The 27,622-nt window shown below is 42.5% G+C and overlaps 1 protein-coding gene across 1 annotated transcript; it reads right to left on the reverse strand.

Moving 5' to 3' along the window:
* LOC146372208 (collagen alpha-1(XII) chain-like) lies at window positions 1–26,960 on the reverse strand. The gene is made up of 16 exons (XM_084953751.1): window positions 26,882–26,960; window positions 25,720–25,869; window positions 24,949–25,068; window positions 22,864–23,028; window positions 22,533–22,679; window positions 21,013–21,279; window positions 19,980–20,163; window positions 15,339–15,409; window positions 14,681–14,839; window positions 14,287–14,406; window positions 7,527–7,691; window positions 7,196–7,342; window positions 5,901–6,043; window positions 4,657–4,786; window positions 1,109–1,221; window positions 1–113 (listed from the first exon to the last, which is right to left on the reverse strand). The coding sequence occupies exons 1-15, from the start codon at window positions 26,958–26,960 to the stop codon at window positions 1,202–1,204; spliced, it is 2,067 nt and encodes a 688-aa protein (XP_084809877.1). The 3' UTR covers window positions 1–113; window positions 1,109–1,201.
* Window positions 26,961–27,622: the final 662 nt, after the last annotated feature.

The following is a 27,622-nucleotide window of genomic DNA, read 5'->3' on the forward strand; positions in this document are numbered from 1 at the left end:
GACCAGGCGAGCGATGAAGCTGCGGATGGTTTTGAAGTTTATACGCCCAATGCTCCAGGAGCCGTCAAGCAGCAGCACGATGTCGGCCTTCGCTGTGGTCTTACACTGAGTGTCTGCATAGGCACAGTGGGGGGTGTGTGTGTGTGTGTGTGTGACATCTCTGGTACACAACAGATACTCACGACAAATACCTCTTTTAAGTCTTATTGTGTGAGGGAAAATTGAGAAAGGCAGACAGGAAATACATCAGGAGGAGAGAGGAGTACATCACAAAAACTCACTATCAGAAAGCAGATTTACATCACATAACACAAATAATCCACACTCCTAACCCACTGTGTAACTGGCGTCACTTTTTTAAAATTTTAATTTAATTTGTCTCAGAGTAGGATGTGATGCATAATAACGAACCTGATGTCTTACAGTGGTTAAAAAAAAATCCTCACAAATATTCCAAATCCATTCTGAATGACTGTTGATCAGTCCTAAACCCCTCAGCTTTCTTTATAGAGCAGCATTTCAGAGTAATTTTTCTGCAGCCTGTTAAATATGCCTTACAGCAGCTCTGCCTGACCACATGGACCTGTCAAAAACACTGAATTAAATCCTGCTGTGGATCCAAGATCTTAGAGTTGGGAAATCAGTCACTGTATCTGCTTCCAATTACAACAGGAACTTCTGCTAAGCATCAGCATGTCCTTTGAGTCTGATGGAAAGCATTGCATGAGACTTTTTCATAGGAAAAATTTGCATTGTAAATCTTAATAAACATGAAGCCACATTTAACTACACATTCAAGCTGCATTACTGCTCTCGGTAGGCTATATTTAGTGGTTTAAACGTCTTTAAAAAAATAAAAAGCTCCTCCCAGGAAATTCAAACTAGATTTAAGTTCTGATGGATTATCTGCTCATCATAGGTGAGAGTTAAAACTTGAAGTTAAAGCAAAACACTTCACAGGCGTAGTTTGCGTCAGTTATTATTTTAACGTAGACTAAAAGTGCAGCTACACACAGCAGGCAGAGGACGGACAGAGGTGAGAGGAGGTGGAGGAAGTCAGATGTGTTGGATCAAAGAGGAAGAGGAGGGGGAGGAGGAGCGACTTTACCTTGCTCCTGGGCCTGAGAGGACAGCAGCAGTGCCAGGAGGGCCACAACTGTTGCCAGAGAGAGCCTGCTCTTCATCTTCAGCTCTACTGGTCTCAGCAGCGCATGAAGGAAGCTGCAAGAGGAACCAAGGAGGCGGTAAGGCTTCCTCGGGGCTTCACAAATCTGTTAATCCTCCCTGAACGTGAACCTCAGAGCTCATTAATGCACCTTTATTTTCATTTAAATCTACATTATGCTTAAAACAACAAAACAACGCTTTGAAGAGAAAAATATGTCACATGAATATTACACGAGCAGCAATAAGATCACATGACAACCTTTATTGTGTATGAAAGACTAAAATTCACCAAATTCTACAAAATATTTAAGAAAATAATATTTTTTTCTTTCCCTATGTTATATTCTTTTTCTGTCATTTCTGCGGCTCAGATCATTTCCTCTCAGAGTAAAGACATGCATTTAATATTTCTGCATGATGAGAAATATTCACTCATGAGGACAAAGTCATCCCACTGTCTTGCGTAATGGAGGATCAAGCCGTGGCACTGTGCGCAATTACGCACAGCAATGCTGAGATATAATCCATATAAAAAACGACAACAACAACAAAAAGTAATATTGCAGAATTTAAAAAGCACGCAGATTTTAAACAGGTGATAAATGAAGGCGTGTGAATCAATCCCCCTTAAATTGCACCCAAACAGAAACCTTCAGGCGCTGACCTTCAGAGGAGACGAACACAAATGTCGTTTTCTTAAACAAAAAGTCTTCGCTGTAGACTCCGGCCAGAGAAAAGTGGGAGTGAGGTGGTATGTCGCAGACTGCAGTCTTCTTCCAAGTGTGAAGAGTCTCCACACAATCTGCTACTTAACAGGGGGTGGGCTGCTCCCAGCTCTGCCGGCCCCGCCACAGTGAGCTCTTACGACATCCAGCCATGATGCTTCATTTATGGCACCGCTATTGTGTCCGCTTGTGTAGCTGTTTGTCCACAGAAATGAGCTTTAAGCCAGTGCCAACCTGTTTCCGTGCAGTCTCCAAAGTTCTAACCGCAGCTTATTGGACATGGATAGCGCGGCCAAAAGCTGATTGGTTGACAAGTGGGCAGGAACAGAGAAAGGACTGATGGTGGAGGAAAATTTGTCAAAAAAAAAATAACAATACAATGAGATATCCCAGATATCATATTTAACGTACACACGCTTGACCTATATTTATATATTTTTCCACCTGCAATTAGCAAGCTGCGCCTGTCCTGTTAGTAAATTACCCAAAACTCATGTCTTAGTTTGTGATTAGGCGCTAAATTTCACTGCTCTTGTTAGATTATTTTCGTCATATAGAAATGAACTGACTGGGTTTATGCTTAAAGAATAGCAATAGGGATTGTCCTCACACACTGTTTTACCCCATCTAGTAAATCTGGCCTTGAGTGGGAAAATGTGAAAAATTTTTGTTGGACTCCTACATTTCACTCATGTGGTGGCTGTAGCTCAGGAGGTAGAGTGGGATTGGAGGTTGGCAGTTTGATCCCTGACTGCTCCAGTCTGCATGCCAAATATACCTGGGCGACATACTAACCCCAAGTTGCTCTCTGATGCATCCATTGGAGTATGACTGTGTGTGAATTAGAGATGGACCGATCCGATATTACTTATCGGTATCGGTCCGATACTGACCCAAATTACTGGATCGGATATCGGCGAGAAATTAAAAATGTAATCCGATCCATTAAATATCAAAAAAAGCACCGTAGCACGTTGCAGCAGTATGCATCACGTGATAGAGCGGCTGTGTGTATTTGTAGCCTTGCTAGCAATCCAGCATTTCATCTCCCAGGAAGTTTTCCCAGAGAGAAGTAAAGCAAGTGTGTAAGTTCATCTCTGAATGCTTGTAAAGCATTCCCACGTTAAGCTTAACAACCGATATATGGAGCGACTGCCCCTCTCTCTCTTTCTCTCTCCCCTACTGCTACTTCAATCGTGAAACTGCTTAATGATCAGCTGATCGGCTTTTCTGTCGTGAGTCCGTCTCTCTTCTTTGTTTTTGGCCCACTTCTCACCAGAAAGAGGAAACCAGCGGCTGAACAACAGCAGCACTATTAAGCTTGATAAGCTGTTGTTAGAATTTATTTAAGATTACTTTCTACACCAGGATCTTTTTCTACGTAGCTGACGCTGGTAACTGTGCAGGGGCGGATCTAGCAAAGTTTAGCCAGGGGGACCGATAGGGCATGAACAGGGAAAAGAGGGCACAAAGACATACTTTTCTTTCTTATTCTCATTTAAAATGTCTAGCTTTTAATAAATAATTATCTGACTCTTACACCCAAAGTTTTAATCTGATGTAAAATATATAGAAGTCCATTACTGTATATAGTAACTGTTAAGTCTAATATACCCTAGTAAGCTATAGTACTTTTTCCTTTGGGAAAGTACCATCTGTGAATTCTGCAATTCTGTTGAAGAAAGATGTTGAATCTATTTAATTATTCTTGAAAAATAATTTATTTCTGTGCATTTTTCCACACTGCATCAAATTAAATTTGATTACATCGATTAAGCATCATGAGGTGGAGGGTGGGGGGTGGTTCCCTATTTTTTTTTGCTGGGAGCTTGCAACCCTATTAGTTAGGTTGCTTAATATTTCTGCTAAGTACTCTTTAAAATACCAGAATAGGGAGGATGGAGTAGGTTTAAGTTTATTAGATTGATCAGTGTTGCTAAACTATGAAATATTTTGGGCGCAGTGTATTTTTTACATACAGGTATAACAGAATAGCTTTAGTGTTGTTATTTATTTAAACTTGAGTATAAACTTATACAAAATGCAGCAAGATATTAAAAAACATTTTATTGATTAAAAAACACACTATATCGGATTCATATCGGTATCGGCAGATATCCAAATTTATGATATCGGTATCGGTATCGGACATAAAAAAGTGGTATCGTGCCATCTCTAGTGTGAATATTAGATAGAAAGCACTTGAAAGCACAGAAGAAGGTGTTTGTATGAATGGGCGAATAAGGCTCTGAGTGCCCCAGGAGAGTAGCACAGCGCTATGTCCATTTACCATTTATTTACCTTTATCCACCAACAGTCAGCCATTCTACACACAAAGAGCCACAAACTGGTTTGTTGATCATGAGAGCCATGTTGTTTTTATTGATCCTCAGGTCAACAGAGAGAGAGTACAAGAATTGTAATGTGGTCACATTTATAAATGTGTTTTGAAATGCCACAACATGAAACACGTAGTCCAACACAGATGGAGTATTTTTAAGTGGCTGACTGGTTTGGGGGAACTGAGACCATACGGCTGAAGCAGAGGAGTTAAACTTCCTTCTGAGTTCAAAGATGAAGATTAAAATGTACTTTTTTGTGCGCGCTAATCTGAACACCAAACATAGTGTCCATGCACTAAATAAAATGATGCATTATTTTTTTTGTGTTTTAATTATGTATTAAGTTTTCTGTATAACCAACATTAAAGACTGTAACATGTCCATACACCCAGCAGCAGAGAAGCAGAAGAGGAAACACTCACGGGTGGTCTCGGTGCCCCTGAGAGGCTCGCTGCTCTCCTTGCCAACAACAGCGTAAACACTGATGACGTACTCAGTCAGAGGGTTTAGATTTTCTAGCACTACAGTGCTCACCGATCCATTGACTTGCAGCTGAAACAATAAAGGATTGGTTCTTATTCTGTGACCAGTGAACAAGTTAATGACCAAAACCAAAGAATACTTCAAACCAACAGCTGGACTCACCTTTGGGATGTCGAGAGGACTACAGCTCTCACCTTTTAATCATTAGATGATTATAGTTTGCTGAGCCTAAATCTATTGTGCTGCGTTCATGAGCTGGTGACAGTGTGCTTATTTGTGGACAGAGAAGTGCACGTGCTATGGACAAGCCTGCCCTCTTAAACTTTCAGGTTATTTTACACATGTTTGGTTGGAGTCTTGCAACATGTTACTGCTCTGATGATGAAATTTACATCACTTGGATAACGGATTATGTCACTGTTAAACATTGTCTTAGGCTGATTGATCCTTTCTAGCTACTGGACTTGGCTACAGAAGGATGAGCCAGTAGCAGTGTGAGTCTCTTCCACACTTACACTTTCTGTACAGCACTTAAGGTGTGAAGTTGGCACACTATTTCTTTTCATCCTCCCTCTACTGTGTAAGGTCCACAGTTATTGCTATGGACTTAGCAGCCTTACCAGCCTCTTTTATTGTTTTTTATTCATTAATATTGATTTGATGACATCATTAGGCCAACAAACAGTGCCACCATCTATTTTTAATTGTCCTTGTCCAGCAATTGTTAATTAATTATTAAGAAATATTCCTGACACAGAGATCCAGTCAGTCAGGACCAAACAGAAGCATCACACTTTGTACTTTTTTTCACCCCAGACAGGAGGGCTGTCACAAAGAGTTGAAAGTTTGAAGTCATTTGTTTCACTGCTTAATTCTGTAGCACCATCACAGCTGTTGAGACATTTTAACATTATTTTTAGTAGAACTCGATTAACGAGTTAAGTTTAACGATTCTCCTGGTGCAGCGTTAGAACAATCTACCAAAATAACTGATTTTGCACACGGATTAGCGCATGGGTTGACGCTGTATATCATCTGGGGTACATTTTCATATTTTGATAGTTAAAAATAAATTAAATAACAGCTTTATCATCAATATGAATTAAATTTATTGTGACAGTTGAAATCAGAAACGTCCGTTCTCTTGTTTCAAACTAACATGAGGGGGAGAGTTTAATCTCACCTTCTCAATGCATTCCCCAGCTGTCATCATGTAAGTGACATGGTATTTCTCCACGGTCCCATTAGGTGGAGTCCAGGTGACACGAAAGGAGCTCTGTGTCACCTCTGAGGTCACCAGATTGGTGGGTGCCTCTAGAGTATGACCTAAAAAGGAACAAAAGCACAGCATGTTCAGTATTTTCCTTTTTAAACCCACTACCACTCTGCCGCCATAAACCTGCCCATCTGCTTCACTTAAAAACTGGGTTTTGGTTACACTTCCATGTGACCTTCACCACCAGTGATGACTAAAATGACTATCAATGACAGAGCAGTATTTAAATATTGATTTGTATAAAAAGCTTTGAGCAGCTATTTACTTGTGAAAAATTGCAGATTTAAACTTTAAAATCTTACATTTAAATCACACTGCTGTGAACTTTCTGCTTCATTTGTTTTAAATCCTGGATGAATATGTGTTTGCCTCATAATACCAAGCATTGGCCTCTGGGTGTGAGGTGCCAAAAACTGCACTTCCACTAGTGTCCACTTGAGGCAGAGTCAAAAAGTGACGAAAAATAAAGACAGACTGATATATATATATATATATACTAAAAAAACAGCTTTGGCCTGTGGATAGTTTCACATTTCATAACACCAGTACAGGTGGTGAACACAATAGAGAAGCCTTTTATTGTCATTGTACATGTACAATGACAATAGTTGTTATCAACTTGGGATACGTCGATAACAACTGTTTGGATAAGTCACCCATTTGGACTTTGTTAAGGCTTAAAGTTAAGCATTTTAATGAAATTATCTGCTGTGCAGCTAATTACAATAACAGACTGTCCCAGAAGTCTGTACTTCAGTTTTGGTGAGTTTGTTGTTCATAGCAAAACTTAGTTTATGTTTAGGTCCATGGATGCACCTCGATAACCTTAAATAAATAAGATGACCTGATTATTCACATGTTTTATCTGTTAGTTAGCGCTCATTAGCAGGTATCTCTGCCTATGTTGTGAGCATGTACAGTTTATGGTTGCATCTTATTTGCATTAGCTGATAACTTCTCTCTCTTATCCAAATGTGGTCACTTCTAACTCCCATGACAAGCATGGAGGTAAAGTTGCCAAACCAATGACTGACATCTCTGAGACAACAATATTAATAAATCACTATTTGATTTAAGAAAATGTAAAATGTTTCAGAAGTCTTGTCCAGATCAGATGCAGACTAGATTCTCTGAGCAGTCTTTTGAAACACTGGCCCATCTTTAAGATTGTTCTGACAATGCTGAAATGGCTCCTTCCCTACCTGAGCCCTTAACACTGTTACACAGGTTGACAGAGAGTTCGTCAATGATGTCCACCAGGAACTGGAAGTCGTTGACGTTGTACATGTGAATGTCATCTGGGTCAGAGGCGATGGACCTCAGCTCATACTCATCAGCGTGTTTTACACCTGTGAGAAAAATAAACCATGAGTTTGATGAAGGAAGATGACTAAAGTGGCTGCTGGTTGATGATTTTCAGCCCATTCTAGTAAAGTCAGGTACTTTTCCTGATCACTGCATGCAGGTAGCAATCATCCAAAAGTTCAAATGTGTTTTCATTTCCTTTTCTTCAAACCAGTGAAGCTCACTCACCAATAGCGTAGAGCTCGATGCCACTGTCTCTCAGGTTCTGTGAAGTTAAGATGACTTCATCCTGGGACTTTCCATCAGTGATCAGGATGCCAATTTTGCGGGAGTCTGGACGCAACCCCACGTTGGGTTTGAAGTTGTACTGGAGAATATGGTTCAGAGCCATTCCTGTACCACAGTGAGGAAGAAGTTTCATTTATGTGTGCAGATAACAAAGCACTGTATGCTGCTTCTCTGTTGTTTAACCCCTCTGAAACAAACCTGACCCATCAGAAAGCTTACAGCTAGATCAGGTGATGCTGAATGTGTCCATTATCAGGGATAGGAATCAAGAACTGCTTCTTGTAATTGAATTCCTCAGAATTGTTAGTCCGCTTCCCTATTGATCCCACTTAGCGTTTTAAGTGGTGCTTAGGGTTAGATTGTGGAGCATGCTTACACATGCTCCACAATCAGCTGATTTCACAGTCTAAGAGTGTTGATATGGACATTACTTTTATTTTTATTGAACAATGGGACAAGAGTTTGATGGCAAAGTGGAGACTGCTTCTAGGAAAGAAACAGCTGGATCAAGCTGCTAACACAACTTTGGCTTGTTGCAAGCATCTGCACAGACAGCATGCTAATGCTAAGCCAGCCAGACAACATGCTAACACTAAGCTAGCCAAGAACCCAGAGTGAAAGCTGTGTGAATGCTGACCCCAACTTAGCAGGGAGATGCTGAACTTCAACAGGTAACAAACTGATGAGCTGTCAGGCAGCAGCCTTTTTACTTGTGCATTGTGATCACTTTAAAGTTAAACCCTTTATTAATCTCCATCCATCCATCCATCCATCTTCTTCTACTTATCTGGGGCCAGGGCACACAGGAAGCAGCCTAACCAGAGAAGCCCAGACCTCTCTCTCCCTGGCCACATCCTCCAGCTTGCCCGGGGGAACACCATGACATTCCCAGGCCAGCCAAGAGATATTATCTCTCCAGCATGTCCTGGTTCTGCCCTGGGGCAGCCTCCCGGTGGGACATGCCCAGAACACCTCACCCAGGAGGCATCTTTGTCAGAGGCCCCAACCACCTCAACTGACTCCTTTTGATGTATAGGAGCTACTGCTCCTATACATACAGCAAGGGAGCAAGGGAGAAGCCAGCCACCCTTTGGAGAAAGCTAATTTCCGCTCCTTGCATCCACGACCTTGATCTTTTGGTCACTACCCAAACTCGTGACCATAGGTGAGGGTAGAGATGTAGATCGACCGGTAAATCAAGAGCTTTGCTTTTACACTCAACTTCTTTCTTCACCACGATGGACCGGAGCAGCATCCGCATCACTGCAGCCACAGCACCAATCCGTCTATTGATTGTCCACTCCATTCTCCCGTCACTTGTGAACAAGACCCCGAGATACTTAAAATACTCCACTTTGTTCAGGAGCTCGTCCCTGACCCGGAGTGGGCACTCTACCCTGTTCCGGCTGAAGACCATGGCCTCAGATTGGGAGATGCTGATTCCCACCACTTCACACTCAGCTGCAAACTGTTCCAGTGCGAGCTAAAGGCCATCACCAAGTAAAAGCCTTCTGCCACTTGGCTATGTCTAAAATTCTGTCCATAAAAATTCCGAACATGTCCGGTGACCAAGGGAAGCCTGGAGCTCTTGCAATGGTTGTATAAGGACTGAATGGACCGTAGCAATGAGCCAGACACCCCATACTCCCAAAGCACCTCCCACACGACACTCCAAGTGACATGGTTGAATGCCTTCTCCAAGTCCACAAAACACATGTAGACTGGTTGGGCAAACTCCCATGCACCCTCAAGTATCCTCGAGAAGGTAAAGAGCTGGTCCAGTGTTCCATGTCCAGGACAAAAACTGCATTGTTACTCCTGTATCCGAGGTTTGACTAATGGATGGACTGTCCTTTCCAGCACCCTGGCATAGACTTTCCCAGGGAGGGTGAGGAGTGTGATCCCCCTATAGTTGGAACACACCCTCCGGTCCCCCTTCTTAAAGATGGGAACTACTGCCCTGATCTGCCATGCAACATTGTAGAGACATGTCAACCAAGACAGTGCTACAACATTCAGAGCCTTCAGGTACACCAACGATGACGACACCGCCTACAGAGATGAGGTCCAGCATCTGACAGAATGGTGCAACTACAATAACCTTACCCTAAACACCAGGAAAACCAAGTAAGTGGTCATGGACTTCCTAAGACAAAAACTGATCCCCCTCCCCTATCCATAAAGGGTGACTATGTGGAAAGGCTGCCCTTCTTTAAGTTCCTCGGTACCCACATATCCAAGGACCTATCTTGGACCACAAACACATCAGCCCTAGTGAAGAAAGCCCAGCAGTGCCTCCATTTCTTGAGGGTTCTGAGATGGAAGAGGCTGCAGACTTACCTACTAGTGTCCTCCTATCGAACCACAATCAAAAGTGTGTTGATGCATGCCATCTCCGTGTGGTACGCTGGTTGCACAACAGCCAATAAGAAGAGACTCCAGAGAGTCATCAGAACTGCAGAGAATGTGATCAGCTGTCCACTCTCCCCCCTGGACTCCATTGCCAGCTTGAGATGTCTCTCCAAAGCCAGGGTGATTATAAAAGACCACCTCCATCCTAACCAGCACCTCATCAACATCCTGCCCTCTGGAAAAAGGTTCAGATCCATCAGGTGCAAAAAACAATAGACTAAAAAAAGAGCGTCTTCCTGTCGGCTATCAGAACTCTTAATGCAAATTAAGAGTGTGAACAAACTTCTCCCACACAATCACTCTGTCGCTGCTATTGACTATGTTGCTACCATTCCATATGCAGTATTTTGGTCTTCCCTTTTTGTGTGCAATATTTTGGCCCCTGTGCAATATGTACAATATTTTGGTCTCTGTGCAATATTTTGGTCTGGCAGATGTGCAATTACTATCCCCATCCTAAATGACCATAGCCCTTCAATCCTTACTTATATATTATATATATTACTGCCTTTGTACGCACCAACACAATGTTTCTGTGACTCATACACTGTGTATATAGTTTACTTATTTATATATATTAGTGCTGTAAAAATTAACGCGTTAACGCAAATTAATCCGCCATCACGGTCAACACGATTAAAATTTCTAACGCATATTAACGCATCTGGAGTGCAGAATAACTCAAAATCCCTGAAATGTTTCTGTCAATGCATTTCGGGCAGTTTGTCCAAGCAGAGTCACCTACACACACGCAAATGGGCAGTTGATCTGGTAGTGACTGCTGAACCAATCAACTCAATATGGAAGATCATAAACGCACATTGGCCCTCTCGATGGGAAATTTGAGTATGAAAAAAAATAAGACGGAACACTTGACCGACATAAAGTATCAACATTGTGCATTTTCTTTCACCAAAGCGCTTCCATCTTAAAATATCACATTGACGCAAAGCATACGTTAGTCGGGGATGCAGCTAGGACTTTGGCTAATGCATCATCCAGCTTACGACAAACCACTCACAGAGCATCGGGGACTCAGTAAGTCTACCTCAAAAATATTAACTGACACAATTGCCAAGTAGATTGCAGACCTATTAATATCATCGAGAACATGCGCTTTACATAGCCCTCCTCGTTTCAAGGACTTGAAGTGCCTCCCCAAGAGTGACAGAGAGAGAGTGGATAAATGTTTACAGAGTTTTTTGTTAACGTGAATGTTCAAGATGTTTGATAAACATGTTAAGTGCATATATTTTCCCTTTTTTCTCCAGTCTGTTTGCTCATGCAAAAAGAAATGTGATTAATATAGAATAAAAATGAATTATATTAATCGTGATTAATCAAAATTAATCCTCAGTAACCCTGTGATGATTCTGATTCATAATTTTAATTGTCTGACAGCACTAATATATATTATATATTAGTGTATTAGCATATAGGTTTTTTAAAAAGTTGTATTTTACAGGAGAGAACCTGTGTTAAAAGATTGAAGAAAACTATTCAAATTCTGTTCTCTTTGAATTTAAGCATACATTCTTTGCATTTATTCTGCATTTACTTCATTATATTGCATAAATGTCAGTTGCAAGTTTAAATATAAAGTTGAAAAAATGTAATTGCAAGCAGGCTATCGATGAGGTAATTGCGATTAATCGCCATTAATTATGAAATTATTTAGTTATTTTTTTTAATGTATTGACAGCACTAAAATATATATATATACATATAGCCTTTCTTCTTTGTATATTGTTTTCTTTACTTTTCCACCTTTGTAGTCTTGCTACCTAATTTTGCTGTGCAAGAAACTGTACAGTCACAAGCAAAAAGTTCTAACTCAGGACGAACCTCATCCATCCCAGGAGCCCTGCCACCAAGGAGTTGTTTAATTGCCTCAGTGACCTCCACTGTTCCCTCTAAGCTGTGCGCGTGTGCAATCATGCACTGCTTACACGGTCTCTGCACACAGAAAATCTGCAAAATTGAAATAAATAAAATTAGTATTTATTTTAATTTCAATTCAGGTTGGACATTTTTTTCTTTGCAGCACAGATTTTCTGTGCGCGGGGACCGTGTCAGCAGTGCGCGACTGCGCACGTGCACAGAGATTGATGAGTCGTCTCCCTAGTCCCCAGACTCTGCTTCCATCATGGAAGATGTACCTGTAGGATTAAGTAGGTCTTCAAAGTATTCCTTCCACCGGCTGACAATGTTCTCAGTCGAAGTTTTTGCTTCAGCCACTGGCCTGTCATTCTTTCAGCTACCTCCGAAGTCCCACAGGTGAACCAAGCCCAATAGGACTCCTTTTTTATTCTGGTGCTCCCTTCACCTCTGGTGTACACCATTTGGTTAGGGGGTTACCACCACGACAGGCACCAACCTCCATTGCCAAAGCTGCAGCTCAGTGCAACGGCTTCGGCAATGGAGGTGCTGAACATAGTCCATTAGGACTCAGTGTCCCCAGTCTCCCTCGGAATGCTGTTGAAGCCCTGCTGGAAGTGTGAGTTGAAGATTTCACGTACTGGAGCCTTTGTCAAGCGTTCCCAGCACACCCTCACTCTACATTTAGGTGCGCCAGGTCTGTCCAGCATCCTCCTCTGCCACCTGGTGGTGATCAGTTGACAGCTCAGCCCCTTTCTTCACCCAAGTGTCCAGAACATATGGCTGCAGTTCTGGTCATAAGATTACAAAATTGGTCATCTAGGGTGTCCCGGTGCCACGTGCACTTATAGACACCGAGACAAGTCCGAACATGGTGTTCATTATGGACAAACTGTGGTTTGCACAGAAGTCCAGTAACAAAACACTGATCGAGTTCAGATCCGGGAGGCAATTCCTCCCAATCACGCACCTCCAGGTCTCACTGTTGTTGCCCACATGAGCGTTCAAGTCTCCCAGTAGGACAACAGAATCGCCAGGGGGAGCACCCTCAAACACCCCGCCCAGGGATTACAAGAAGGCTGGGTACACTGAACGATCATTCGGTGCATGAGCGCAGACGTCAGTCAAGACCCGTTCCCCAACCGGAAGATGCAGGGAACAAACCCTCTCGTCCACCAGGAGAAACCTCAATGTATAAGCAGCAAGCCTAGGGTATACTAGGATACAAACCCCAGCCCACCATCTCTCACCAAGGGCAACTCCAGACTGAGACAGAGTCAAGCCCCTCTCCAGGAGATTGTTTCCAGAGACCAAGCCATGCGTTGAGGTGAGCCTGACTATATCTAGCTGGTACCTCTCAACCTCATGCACTAACTCAGGCTCCTTCCCCACCAGAGAGGAGACATTCCATTGCCCATTCGCTAGTTTCAGTAGTCAGGAATCAGTCCGCTAGAGCCTCTGCTCCTGGTCACCACCGGACACACAATGCACACAACCCCTACGGTACCTCCTGCAGGTGGTGGGCCTACAGGTTGATGGGCACATGTCCCTTTTTCATGCTGTGCCACCAGACACTCACCCTCGGGTACCCTCCCCGGACCTGGTTTCAGGGTGGAGCTCCAGTAATCCTATCCCAGACAGGGTGAACTGTTCCCTCCATCTTATACTCATAGGGGTCTTTTGAATCGCTCCTTGTCTGGTCCCTCACCCAGGACCAATTTGCTATGGGAGACCCTACCAGGGGGCACAAGCCCCCTGATAACACAGCCCCTGTGGTCCCTGGGATACACAAACCCCTCCATCACAACAAGGTAGCAATTCATAGAGGGACCTTTATTAATCTATGTGGGTGTATTTGAGTTGCAGGTATGGAGTCCCATGGAAGATCATCATCTTGCAATATATCAGCTTTTCCTTCTAGCTGTTCAATGCTCAGCTTCATCTCAGCTTCTGCTCCCAGTGTATTGTCGCTTTTAACTTGTACTACTTCTGTGTCTCTCCTTGGTTCACTTCTTCCTCATCATCCTGCTTATATCTTCACGCAGCCCATTCACCTTCAACCGATAAAACTGAGTAATAACATAAAAGTCTTGTTAAATTATTACCATGTATGCTTAGTGTGTCTCGCCTCTCTTTCAAGCTCCATGAATTTTCTGCACTGCTGCATCTCATTAACTTTGTGTCTACTCTCTCTGGTAGTTTGTCCATTGTCTTTCTCATACCTGTCTGAAGTTTCTTCCTTTTAAAAGTGAGCATTTCATTCTCCACTGTGGCTGAGTCTCACACCAAGGGTTTGGCCCTAGTATGTAAAGTGCTTTGAAAGCACAGTATATACAAATGAATTAAATTTGTCTCCCACACTGGCACCCATGTCAGTGATAGCAAGGCCAAAGTAATAAAAAAAAATCACCTGTCATGGTGTTTCCTCCTTTATATGGCAGGTTGGCAACAGCATTCAAGAGGGATTCTTTGGTGTGGTGGGTGTTCGGGTGCCATTCAGTCTTTGGGTCACCGCTGTACTGAGCCAGACCTGCAGAAAATACAACACTAGATAAAACAACTCTGATTTGGTGTTAAATAGCTTATTTCAGACAGAGCTTAGGGTTAGATTAGGGTAGATTTAATTGTGACTCATGCAAAGCTACTCTAGTAAATTTAAAAAATAAAAAGGGATTTAGAAATGAGCAGAATATCTTGAGGTTACAAGAGGTTCAGGTTAGGCAAATACTGAGAGACAGCTGTCTGGAGGAAAACATCCCTCCATGTGAGTCTTGTTGTTATAGTAACAACAATGAAAGCTTTACCGATCTGGACTCTGTCAGGGCCAATGTCAAACACGCTGACCAGGCGAGCGATGAAGTTACGGATGGTTTTAAAGTTAATGCGTCCAATGCTCCAGGAGCCGTCGACTAGCAGCATGATGTCAGCCTTTGCTGTGGTCTTACACTGAGTGTCTGCAGAGACTGTGGTGTTGGGAGAAGAGGAGGTTAGTGAGACACCTTATCAATAGGAAATTTCTACTTTTGCATGACTAAAGACACATTTGGTCAATAGATCCAGAGCTCAGGAGTAATCTAATGTAGCTCTAAAAGGAGCTAATGAAGACATATGCTTATAGCGATGCCATTAAAGCTCAGTGCTGTAGCATATGAGGGGGTCAGTTGTGCAGTTTATATATGTTCATGTCAACACTTGATCAAATATAACTCTGCTCCACATTACACTCACACTGAGATAGTAAGGAGGTGAGAAAATGTGAGGCAAGCATCTCTATATAATTTCATCCAATCGTAATCATCTGTGCCGAGTTTCAGTCCCAAAGCGACTTCAATTCCGTGTGACAACATATAAATCAAAGTCTTGACACTAGTCTGATCTCTGACTTCAATGTCAGAGATCAGTGAGCATCTGCTCTGCAGGCCTGCTAACAAGTGCGGCGAAAAGTTTGTTGGCGGCTTTTACCAGAAGGATCTAGAGGAGGAGATTTGGGTTCATCCGTGAGGGTCGGCTTTTCATCTCCTGCAAACTTTAAACTAAAAAAAAAAAAGCTCTATTATATTTTTGCATTTAAAAAAAAAACAACAACAAAAAACCCCACACACAAAATAACATCAAGTTGGATTATAAAATCTATAAAACTAACCTAAGTGGTAAACCATTTACCAATATTTACTTTTTTAACTCCAAACTGAGAATTAACTTTACCCCTTAAGAGATTCCCTTTGAAGGAGTTTTCTCTGAAAACAATGTGTTTGTGTTCAGTGTTACTCAGACAAAAGAAAATTTGTAAGTTTAGTAGATACACTGTAAAATGTTACATTAGCTTAAAATGCTAAAAGCCAGATTTGGGAGGTTTTACCTGTTGTTTTACAGCATGCCTGCTGTAATCAGAATACAATCGGCAAACATTGTACCAATGTAGACTACAAAAGTTTATTTTTGGAAAAGCTTTGCGGTTTTTATTACTATGCATCAACCTTGTATCCTGTATTCAGCTAGCTAAGTTGCTACCTCAACATTAGCACTGTTTATGTGTTTAACACATATACACAAAGTCTAAGCACAGAAAAACAACTTCCGCACATCAAAATGAATGATTTTAGTGTAAAAATTTACATTTCTATCAGTCTTTGTGTAATCATAAAGTAATATGGAAGAACACTGTAAAAAAGGTTTGTACTGTATCCAGTTTGCTATAGCCTTCCTGGAGGAACCCATAACCTGTATTTTCATAGCAAGTTGTTAGAGTCACTATCTAACATGTATCCCTTATCTTTAACCACATTAAATTTTTTCTTTTTTTTACCACAGCAGATCATCTGCCTCCATCTCACCCTATCCCTTACATCTTCTCTCACACCAACCCTCTGCATGTCCTCCATGAAACTTGTCTGTGGACTTCCTCTTTTCATCCATTCATCTCTACCGTACAAAAAAAGATTTATAAGTTAACAGAAATGCTGCTGTCTTCTCTGGGCCGAAGCTCATTTAAAATGGACTAAGACAAAGTGTCATAATTTGGCTGTGCATCAGGCAGGAAAGGACCCTAACACAGACTCACAGAGGTGAAAGTAAACTAAAAAAAATAAACCACAGCTTTATTTATATGAATAAAACACACAGGGAAGCACGTGGAGAAACACACAACCATAAGGGAGATCACGACACAGAACTGAGGGAGACGCTGACATAAATACAAAGGAGGATAACGAGGGAAGTGAGAACACACGGGGAACACAGCTGACACAAATTAACATGACACCACAGAGGAAGCACATCTAGACACACCGAACACAGAACCACGAGACCGTCACAGTGAAACAGGAAACGGAGGAACACAAGACTGACACGTGAGTTTGACAGAGGAGTGGAGGAAAGGCAGACGAAAGGGAGCAAGGGAACAGGAAACAGGAAAGAGGAGACATGAAGGGTAACATAGAATGGAATACAAGGAGGAAAACATGCACAGAAGAGGGAAATAAGGCACAAACACATACACACAGCAGGGGCCACAGAGGGCAAAGACACGAGAGCCAAAATGCAATAGAATAAACTCGGGATTACCTATATGAACCTCAAATAATAAACCATAAAATGTCATAAAAACGTAAGAAACTCAAAATGCTGGGTCGAAAGGACCCATAACCATGACACAAAGAGGGAAATTGTTATGTGGTCAGATGAATCAGAAGTGATTTAAAAAAAAAAAAAAAAAACATGGACACCATATTCCCCAGACTAAAGAGGAAAGGGAGCGCATGTTATCGGCACTCAGTTAAAAAATGTGCATTTCTGACAGGATGAGGAGGGTTTAATGCCCTTAGAATTTGCACCTTGCACATCTGGAAAGGCACCATTAACGCTGAAAGGTATTTACAAGTTTTAGAACAACATATGCTCCCATCCAAATGTCTTTTTAAGGGAAGGCCTTCATATTTCAGCAAGACAATGCTAAACTGCATACTGCATCTATTCCAACAGCACAGCTTCATAGTTGAAGAGTCCAGTGCTGACCTGCCTGCAGACCACCAGCTGAGAACATTTGGAGCATCGTGAAACCAACAATATGACAAAGAAGAGTCAGGACTCTTGAGCAGCTAGAATCCTCTATCAGACAAGAATGGGACAACAATCCTCTCCCAAACATTCAACGGTGGCTCTCCTCAGTTCCCAGATATTTAACTGCAACTTTCCCTGATACTGCTGGGTCAAGCTACTTTTCTGGACCATATCCTGTCACGACACTGGGTCTGTGACCCAGTGTTATTTGTATTCCTTGATTATTGTTATTCATGGTTTTGAGTTATCTTGATGGTTTTCTGTTTAAATGTTAAGTTTGTTGTGTTTTTTAGCTTTTAGTTTCGGTCACTATGGCCTCCCTGTGTTCCATGATTCATGTTTTGTCTCCATGTTCCCTCGGTCATGTCTTCCCGGTCGGTCATGTCTCCCCAGTCAGTCATGTCTCTCTGTTTCACTGTCAAGTCTGCGTCTCTGTGTTAAACTTCCTGTTTTACTTTGTCGGTCCCTTGTTTCATGTCAGTGTATCTAGTTTCGTTTCCCTTGTCTCCATCCATCCATTCGCTTCCGCTTATCCTTTTCAGGGTCGCGGGGAGCGCTGGAGCCTATCCCAGCTGTCATAGGGCGAGAGGCGGGGTACCCTTGTCTCATCATGTCTAATTAGTCCCAGCTGTGTTTCCCTCCTGTTTCCCATTCCCTCGTTGTACCCTTGTGCATTTAAGCCATGCATTTTCCTTGTTTTTTTCTGTGTTGCACCCTCACTATGCTGTGTGTTTCTTCCCTCAATGTGCCAAGTCTACTCCTAGTTTTGAGTTCCTGGTTTATTTTCTAGTGGTTTAGTTTGAGTTTCTTGTTTCTAGTTTCTTCTTTTGCTTTGTATTTGGATGTGAGGTTTTACAGCATTAAAGCTGCCGTTTTGAGTTTACTCAAAGTGTAGGACTCATAAACTCTTTTGAATTTATGAGGCCTACATCTGGCTCTCGTAGGTGTGCAGAATTTCCATAGAACTCCACCTGCTGCTCCGCGAGCATCCAAACCTCGTCCACTTCAGTTGGGAATCCTCCTGCACACTGGAGGCACAGCTCAATTCTGTCCCCCGGACAAAGCGGTGCTTACGCCGCCGACACTCTTCATTCACTGAGCAACTGCCAGTGGTTAATGAAAATGACTATTTTTCTTTTGCTCTTCTCGACATTCAAAACTGTTCATCGTGGTGGAAAAGGTCTAAAACCTATTTTCGCTGCATCCGAGCCTGCTCCCCTGCCTCACTGTGTTCCTGTTCCTGGTCTAGCCTTCCCCTACACCGGAGTCAGTTTCCCAGGTGAGGGGGGCTAGGCCCTGGTTGGTCCCTGCTCTATTTTCCAGGCCAGCTGAGGCTCTGCTAGTCCCTGCACTTGTACCAGCTTCTCAGGTGGGGACGGCAGAGGCCCAGCTGTTGCCACTGCCTGTTCCAGTCCCCAGGGTGAGGGCGGCCAAGAACCAGTTCACTGCTGCACCTGTACCTATTCCTTGGGTGGGAGTGACCGGTGTCCTCTCACCCGGCACCTGTGCCGGTCCCTGAGGTGAGGCCTGCCAGGACACAGCCAACCTCCGAACCCATACCTACTCCTCGGGTGGAGTGGCTAGCACCCGGCAAGGGCCTGCACCTGTTAATGTCTCCGCTGGAGGCTCAGATGAGCTTGTCCAGACGTTTCTCTCATTTTCTGGGAGCTCAGGAGAACTAGCTCAACCACCACTAAACCACTGCTTCTATCTCTAGCTCAGTCACTAGCTCAGGAATCTGCTCAGCCACCTGGTCAGTCATCAACTCAGCCACCTGCTAAGCTGTTCAACCAGAGGTCTCCGCACCTGCTGGCTCTGCGTCTGTTTGCGGTGGGGGCTCAGGTGAGCCACACCTGCTGTCTGTTCCCATTGGGGGCTCGGTTCCCATTGGGGGCTCGGTTCCCATCTCTGCTGGTGACTCTTGAGAATGTGTCAAACCATCAACCACTCAACCACCAATCAACTGCCTGTGGTAGCCACTCCACCATCAGTTGGCCTCCGGACCTTCTTTGCCTGCGCTGCCGTTTTCCACGCTGTTGGCCTCCGGATTTGATTCACCCACAACATTGCCACCTTCCTTGTTATTTGGACTCTTGTGCCTAGTTTTGTGCCTTGGACTCTGTTTTTCTTCTTGCTTGTTTTACTTCGATGGTCCCTTGTTTCATGTCAGTGTATCTATTTTTGCTTCCCCTTGTCTTATATCTTTTCATATCTAATTAATCCCAGCTATGTTTAAGTGTTTTAGTTTGTTACTTGTTTCTAGTTTCTTCCTTTGCTTTGTATTTGGATGTGAAGTTTTCCAGCATTAAAGCTGCCATTTTGAATTTACTCCTCTGTTTATGAGTTCTGCATTTGGGTCATCATGCCTGCCACACAGCAAACCATGAGAAATCCTGTTCACAAGTTATAGAAATAATGAGTTCTGCTACCGTAGTGTCCATCTAAGCCTTTTCCTGTTGATTGTCTTCTTCACCGTCGCATATTTGTTGTTTCCTTTTAAATGAAATCCTCTACGTATGGCATGAAAAAACTCTGAAAGCTTACCTGAGTTTCTCTACAACAATTGTGTTAACATCGGGGCCGATAAAGAGCTCCTTAATATTATTCCCTGAGTGAAATGTGACTTTGTAGCCACTGACATCCCCAGGTGCTGGATCCCAGGACACTGTGAAACTGGTCCTGGTGGGCTGTGAAGTCTGAAGGTTCCAGGGACTCTTGTACGGTGACACTGAAATAGAAGAAATCAGCAGGAAATTCAGGACAAACTAACGTAGAACTAAACTCGACACAACTCCAACTCTTGGCGAAGGTTTTTAAGGATCAGCCACGCCACATTCAAGCCAGTTTCTCATTAGTCCATAATACAATTCTTTGAATCCAGTGCCAACCATTAGGAAGCCAGTGTCATGCTGTGTGTTAGTAATGCTATTGTGTGATTGAGCACGTATTTATCTGTGATTTTAGTGTTCTCGTGAGGAGGCGCTGCAGCACCTGTGGTGTGAAAAATACTCCTCTTAACAAGTAGTTTAAACTTGAAGTCAGTCCATGAAATTTTTTGTGGGAAAACGAGAAAAAAATCTGCAACTTGGACCAAAGAAACATATTTTTTTCCAAGGCACCGTGACTTGTTGTGAGGTTTCTCTGAGAAAGTGTGAATAAATCATCAAATATACCAGGTTTATCCGCTGCCTGGAAAATACAGACAATTCTCTAGTTAACTTCAGCACTGAGGATTAAATCCTGGAGGCTACACATCCTTAGTGTGGGCCTCAGATTTCATTTTCCTCATCATGTAAGATCTCCTTTAAAATTAGAAGCTTACAAAAATTGACTTTGAATGAGTGACTATGTGCCCATTGCATCCAGCATCGACTTGAACTTTACTAACTACGGATAAGCAGGGCTTCTACATTTATAATTGTAATATAAGAGGCCACTCAGCAGCAGATTTTTTAATCGTTCAGTTCCAGCAGCGATCATATTTTTAGACCGAGCACAGGTTTAAATGTCTTGGCTAAGATGGACATGTTTCTGCAGTGTGCTGTCTCTCAGAGGGTTGAATTATGGACCAACGTACGTGTCGTTCCTACTCCTTGCCTTGCTTTTCCTTCCCTGTGCTTGTAGATGGGCAGAACGGTGATATTGTATGTGGTCGCAGGCTTCAGATTCTTCATGATGGTAGAAGTGGCCTTCGCAGGGATTTTCTGGACCACTTCTTTGCCTCCATTGTGGGGAACGTACTTCAGCCGGTAGTTGAGCAACTTGCCCGGCGCCGGCGTCCACGTGACTCTCATGGTTTTCTCTGTCTCGTCTGACACTCTCAGTCTTTTCCCATCTGCAGAGGCTGAAAACATAGAATGCACTTTTAATACTGCAACAACATAATTTAGTATCGTTAAAGAGAAACTAGTTGTACCAGTTCCCCTTTAAATTGTTCCTGGGGAAAACTAAACAAAGTATATTTGACTTATCCAGGGTTTGTTTTAAAGTAGAAACCTGCAGGGCTGAAAAATGCTCAAATCTGCAGTTCCCCCGATGCCCACTTGGGGCTGGCTCCAAAAACAAGTCACATCACAAATATCACAAATAATGTGGCTTATTGTGGCATTAACTGAACTAGCAGCCCTTCTACTAAGTCTACTCTAGTTCATAACAACTCAGATGGTGATGCAATGGTGTTAAAATCGAGGCTTCAAAAAGGATCCCATAAATTAGTGGGTAGCAAGTATTCAGTGTTCAAAAGCCAACCACTGACATCTATGAGCCAACAATATTAATGAATCACTACAATAGGATACAAAATTTGGATCCTTCTTTAAACTTGCTCTGATAAAATCTGTACAGGTGGTGAACACAACAGAAAAGCCTTTTATTGTCATTGTACATGTACAATAAAACTTTGGGATACGTCGATAACAACTGTTTGGATAAGTCACCCATTTGGATTTTGTTAAGGCTTAAAGTTAAGGATGTGGCCATTATGGCTAACAGGATGGTGCAGACACAAGCGGTCGTTGTTACTAGCTGTCTCCACTTGGCTTCACCTACGCTAATTCAAATCACTGAAGTAGACCTCCAGAACAGCTTTGTGCTGTTGTTCTTGGAGCATTTTAATGAAATTATCTGCTGTGCGGTTAATTACAATAACAGACTGTCCCAGAAGTCTGTACTTCAGTTTTGGTGAGTTTGTTGCTCATAGCAATACTTAGTTTATGTTTAGGTCCATGGATGCACCTCGATAACATTAAATAATTAAGGTGATCTGATTACTCACTGATTATTTACTCAATGTTCTGAGCATGTACAGTTTATGGTTGCATCTTATTTGCATTAGCTGAAAACTTCTCTCTCTTATCCAAATGTGGTCACTTCTAACTCCCATGACAAGCATGGAGGTAAAGTTGAAGGGTCCACAAACCAATGACTGACATCTCTGAGACAACAATATTAATAAATCACTATTTGATTTAAGAAAATGTAAAATGTCTCAGAAGTCTTGTCCAGATCAGATACAGACTAGATTCTCTGAGCAGCCTTTTGAAACACTGGCCCATCTTTAAGATTGTTCTGACAATGCTGAAATGGCTCCTTCCCTACCTGAGCCCTTAACACTGTTACACAGGTTGACAGAGAGTTTGTCAACAATGTCCACCAGGAACTGGAAGTCGTTGACGTTGTACATGTGAATGTCATCTGGGTCAGAGGCGATGGACCTCAGCTCATTCTCATCAGCGTGTTTTACACCTGTGAGAAAAATAAACCATGAGTTTGATGAAGGAAGATGACTAAAGTGGCTGCTGGTTGATCATTTTCAGCCCATTCTAGTAAAGTCAGGTACTTTTCCTGATCACTGCATGCAGGTAGCAATCATCCAAAAGTTCAAATGTGTTTTCATTTCCTTTTCTTCAAACCAGTGAAGCTCACTCACCGATAGCATAGAGCTCAATGCCACTGTCTCTCAGGTTCTGTGAAGCTAAGATGACTTCATCCTGGGACTTTCCATCAGTGATCAGGATGCCGATTTTGTGGGAGTCTGGACACAACCCCACTTTGGGTTTGAAGCTGTTCTTGAGGTTATAGTTTAGAGCCATTCCTGTACCACAGTGAGGAAGAAGTTTCAGTTATGTGTGCAGATCCCAAAGCACTGCATGCTGCTTTTCTGTTGTTTAGCCCTTCTGAAACAAGCCTGACCCATCTGAGGGAAACAACAAGGAATGCTTCTCTGACACTTTGCTCCACAAATGAGAGGAATAAATATGGCCCTTGTCAATGTATTTTTACCTAAACTGAAAGCTTTAAATCTCCAAAAGCTGATTCTGTTCATCTGGACGTAGCATTTTGTGGGAGAAACGTTTCGTCACTCATCCAAGTGACTTCTTCAGCCTCAGCTGACTGCAGGTTTCCTCAATCTTATAAACAGTAAATTTGCATAATGACTGAAACCAGCACACTGAAGGAACAATGGGCTGGGAGGTCAGTTCCTTAATCGTAATTATGCAAATTCTCATGACCATTGATCAACAACCACTGACCAAAACCCACTGATCAAAGACCACTGATCAATGGCCATGAGTACCATTCACAGAGAGTTGGGGAATGGCTGCAATCACAGCATTGTAAGATGGCGAAAGATGTACCCTTAGGCCCCCTCCTCGATTCAGAGATGGTCTTTCCCTTTTCACGTAAATGACCTCCTTGACTCCGCGCTCAAACCAGCATTCCTCCCTGTCCAGGATGTGTACATCCTCATCATTGAAAGAGTGTCCACTGGCCTGTAGGTGTAAATAGACTGCAGAGTCCTGGCCTGACGAGGTAGCTCTTCTGTGTTGTGCCGTCCGCTTCGCCAGAGGTTGTTTGTTTTCCCCGATGTATAAATCCTGGCAATCCTCCTGGCACTTAACAGCGTACACTATGTTACTCTGTTTGTATCGGGAGACCTGATCCTTGGGATGGACCAATTTTTGGCGCAGCATATTTTGGCCACAGAGACCCGGTGTTTAGAAAAAATGCGTCTCAACTGCTCCGATACTCCTGACACATATGGGATCACTACAGGTTTCCGCTTGGGCAGCGGTCGTCCTTCTCTCCTGGATCGGCTGGAGCTTTCTTTAGGTGCCTTTCCCGCTTTGACAAAAGTCCAGCTGGGATAACCACATTTACTCAGGGCCTTCTTGATGTGATGTTCTTCTGCCTCCCTGGCCGCTGTGTCTGTGGGGATGGTGTTCGCTCTGTGTTGTAGCGTCCTGATGACACCCAGTTTGTGCTCCAGTGGATGATGAGAGTCAAACCTTAGATACTGATCCGTAGGTCCGTAAGCTGTAGGTTTATGGTACATGTCAGCTTTTAGATGTCCCCCATTACTGATGGAAAGCTTTAAAAGAGACTAAATCTTCAGCCTTCAGGGATTTATCATATCCATCATTTTTAGAGGCCTCCTGTTATCCCAGCCAAGCACTTTACCCTTAGGCTGCAGGCTTGTGGTTCCTGGAGTTTCTAAAAGGAGATCCTTCAGCTATCAGACCCCTCTCCTATGGAACCAGCTGCTCATTTGTGTTTAGGAGACGGACACTGTCTACTTTAGGATTAGGCTTCAAACATTTCTTTTTCAGAAACCTTACTGTTAGATCAGGTGATACTGAATGTGTCACCTGATCTGAACTTTTCCTTGATTAATTTGTGTTTGAATGGAAGCTATCGATTCCTTTGGAAGCGCATCATCTTCAATATATCAACTCCAGCCCTCCTGCCAAATTTTAAACTCAGTTTTTGCTCCCAGTTCTTCTTGTTAAAAGAGATTCTTTCTTTCCCACAGCGTCCGACTCTCTGTAACATACTTCGACCTCACTGTATAAAGTGCCTTGAAACTATACTTGTATAAATTGTGATATAACAATGAATCAAAGTTGGCTCCCAAGCTGGCCCCTAGATCAGTCTGAACCCTGTGAGGACTGGGCTGTAGTGCTGGTAAAAATAACAATAATAATAATAATAATAATTTTTGATTAAAAATCACCTGTCAGCGTGTTTCCTCCTCTATATGGCAGGGTGGCAACAGCACGCAGCAGGGATGCTTTGGTGGGGTGGGCGTTAAGGTTCCATTCAGTCTTTGGTTTATTGCTGTACTGAGTCAGACCTGCAGAAACAATGTAGAAAAACACCAAAGATACAGCAACTCTGACTTTTCCAAAAATATACCAAGATATGACAATTTAAATAATTAAGTCAACTTCAAAAAATGCAACCAATTTCTTTCATCTAGTGTGTAATTTTACTTCTTTAAATTGATTTGTTCTCAAAAATAACAGCAGCATGCAGCACCCTGTGACTCCAAGACTGATCAGAACACCAATTCAGTAGATTTCAGACACCAGTGTTTAAATTTAGCCTGATGTTGTCACACACCTAAAACAGTTATTATATTATTGTTGTTTAATGTATGAATTTCTCACTTTTGTTCTCACAGTACAGAATCCAGCTTATTACTTTAAGTTTTTTAAAGTACTGATTAGTACTCAGTATCAGCAGATACCTTGAGCCAAAGTATCGTTATCATTCCATCATGGCATCTCTAATATCAGCTGCTTGCTCGATTTTCTGTTTTTAAACGTGTCAGATAAATAAACTGACGTGACTTGTTCTTTATAAACTGATCAGAAAAAAATTAAAGGGAGAAGAAGCTACAACAGCATCTTTCTTTTTTTCAAACGATGAACTGAGGGGCAAAACTAAGACCCGATGTATGATTATACGATACAGTATACGATAGCAGCAGTGAAAGCTTTACCAATCTGGACACTGTCTGGGCCGATGTTAAACACGCTGACCATGCGAGCGATGAAGTTGCGGATGGTTTGGAAATTGATTTGCCCAATGCTCCAGGAGCCATCAAGCAGCAGCACGATGTCGGCCTTCGCTGTAGTGTTACACTGAGTGTCTGCACAGAAACAGTGGTGGTGGTGGTGGGGTGGGCAGTAGTGGAGTTGGGGGGGGGGGGTGTCAGACATCTGGTACACAACAGACACAATGTCTTTAAAGTCTTATTGTGTGAGGGAAAAGTGAGAAAGAGTCAAAGGAAATACATCAAGAGGAGAGAGGAGTACATCACAAAAACTCAGAAAGCAGATTTACATTACTTAACACAAATAATCCACACACCTAACACACTGTGTGACCTATGTCCCTGTTTAAAATTTAAATTTCACATGTCTCAGTGTAGGTTGTAATGCATAATGACAAACCAGATGTCTCACAGTGGTGAAAACAAAAATCCTCACAAATATTCCAAAGCCACACTGAATGACTGTTGATCAGTCCTAAACCCCCTCAGCTGTTTTTAAAGAGCAGCATTTTAGCATTATGTTTCTGCAGCGTGTTAAAAATGCCTTACAGCAGCTCTGCCTGACCACATGGACCCGTCGAAAACACTGAATTAAATCTTGCTGTGGATCCAAGATTCCAAGATCTTGGAGTTGGGAAGGCAGTTACTTTTTGTCTTTTTCCAGTTACAACAGGAACTTCTGTCAAGGATTAGCACATCCTTTGGCTCTGATGGGAAGCATTACATGAGAACTTTTCATAGGAAAAGTTCTGACTGTGAATCTTAATCACAAGCACAAAGCCACATTTAACTATACATTCAAGTTTAAGCTGTTTAAATGTCTTTTAAAAATACAAAATAAAAAGCTCCTATCAGGAAAATTAAACTAGGTTTAAGTTTTGATGGAATTATTGGATCATCATACGCGTGAGATAAAACCTGAAGTTTAAGCAAAACACTTCACAGGCACACGTTTGCTTCAGTCATTATTTTAATTTAGACTAAACGTGCAGCTACACACAGCAGGCAGAGGACAGAAAGAGGAGAGGGGAGATGGAAGAAGTCAGATGTGTTGGATCAAAGAGGAGGAAGAGGAGGAGGAAGAGGGGAGGTGGAAGAGCGGTCTTACCTATCTCCTGGGCCTGAGAGGAGGACAGCAGCAGTGCCATGAGGGCAGCAACCACTGCCAGAGAGAGCCTGCTCTTCATCTTCAGCTCTGCTGGTCACAGCAGTATGAAGAAAGCTGCGAGAGAAACCAAGGAGGCAGTTAGGCGTCCTCGGGACTTCATGAGACTATTATTACTCCCTGAACATGAACCCTCAGAGCTCATTAATGCACCTTCATCTTCATTTAAATCTACATGATGCTTAAAACAACCAGAAAACGCAGCTTTGAAGAGAGAAATATGTCACATGATTATTCCACGAGCAGCAATAAGATCACATGATAAGCTTTATTGTATATAAAAGACTAAAATTCACCAAAATCTACAAAATATTTAAGAAAAGAATCTTTCTTCTGTCTCTGCGTTATTTTCTTTTTCTCTCCTTTCTGTGGCTCATATTATTTCCTCTCAGAGTAAAGTCATGCATGATGAGAAATATGCTCTATACTCCCAGCCGTTATTACGATCTTCTGGTCAGTTACTTCTGGTCCAGTCCAGGCTCCGTCTGAAGACTAGGAGTGATCGTGCTTTTGCCTCTGTAGCACCAAACCTCTGGAATAGTCTTCATGCTACCATTCATGCCTCTGACTCCATTCAATCCTTTAAAGCACGCTTGAAAACTTACGTATTCAGCCTGGCTTTTCCGACTCGCTAATTCTCAACGCTCATTAACTGCCGTATCGCTACTCATTTCTCTGGATAAT

Source organism: Perissodus microlepis, chromosome 15 (genome assembly GCF_051167445.1).
Source record: "Perissodus microlepis isolate ML-2025 ecotype Zambia chromosome 15, ASM5116744v1, whole genome shotgun sequence".
In the NCBI taxonomy this organism is placed as follows: Eukaryota; Metazoa; Chordata; class Actinopteri; order Cichliformes; family Cichlidae; genus Perissodus; species Perissodus microlepis.

Bases quoted from the DNA above. Each gene is read 5' to 3' on its own strand.
- LOC146372208 (XM_084953751.1), bottom strand. From the start codon at position 26,960: ATGAAGAGCAGGCTCTCTCTGGCAGTGGTTGCTGCCCTCATGGCACTG. The intron at 25,870-26,881 runs GTAAGACCGCTC...GTTTCTGTGCAG, and splicing joins CTCTCAGGCCCAGGAGATAG to ACACTCAGTGTAACACTACA. The intron at 1,222-4,656 runs GTGAGTGTTTCC...TTCCTCTTGCAG, and splicing joins CAGGGGCACCGAGACCACCC to CTTCCTTCATGCGCTGCTGA.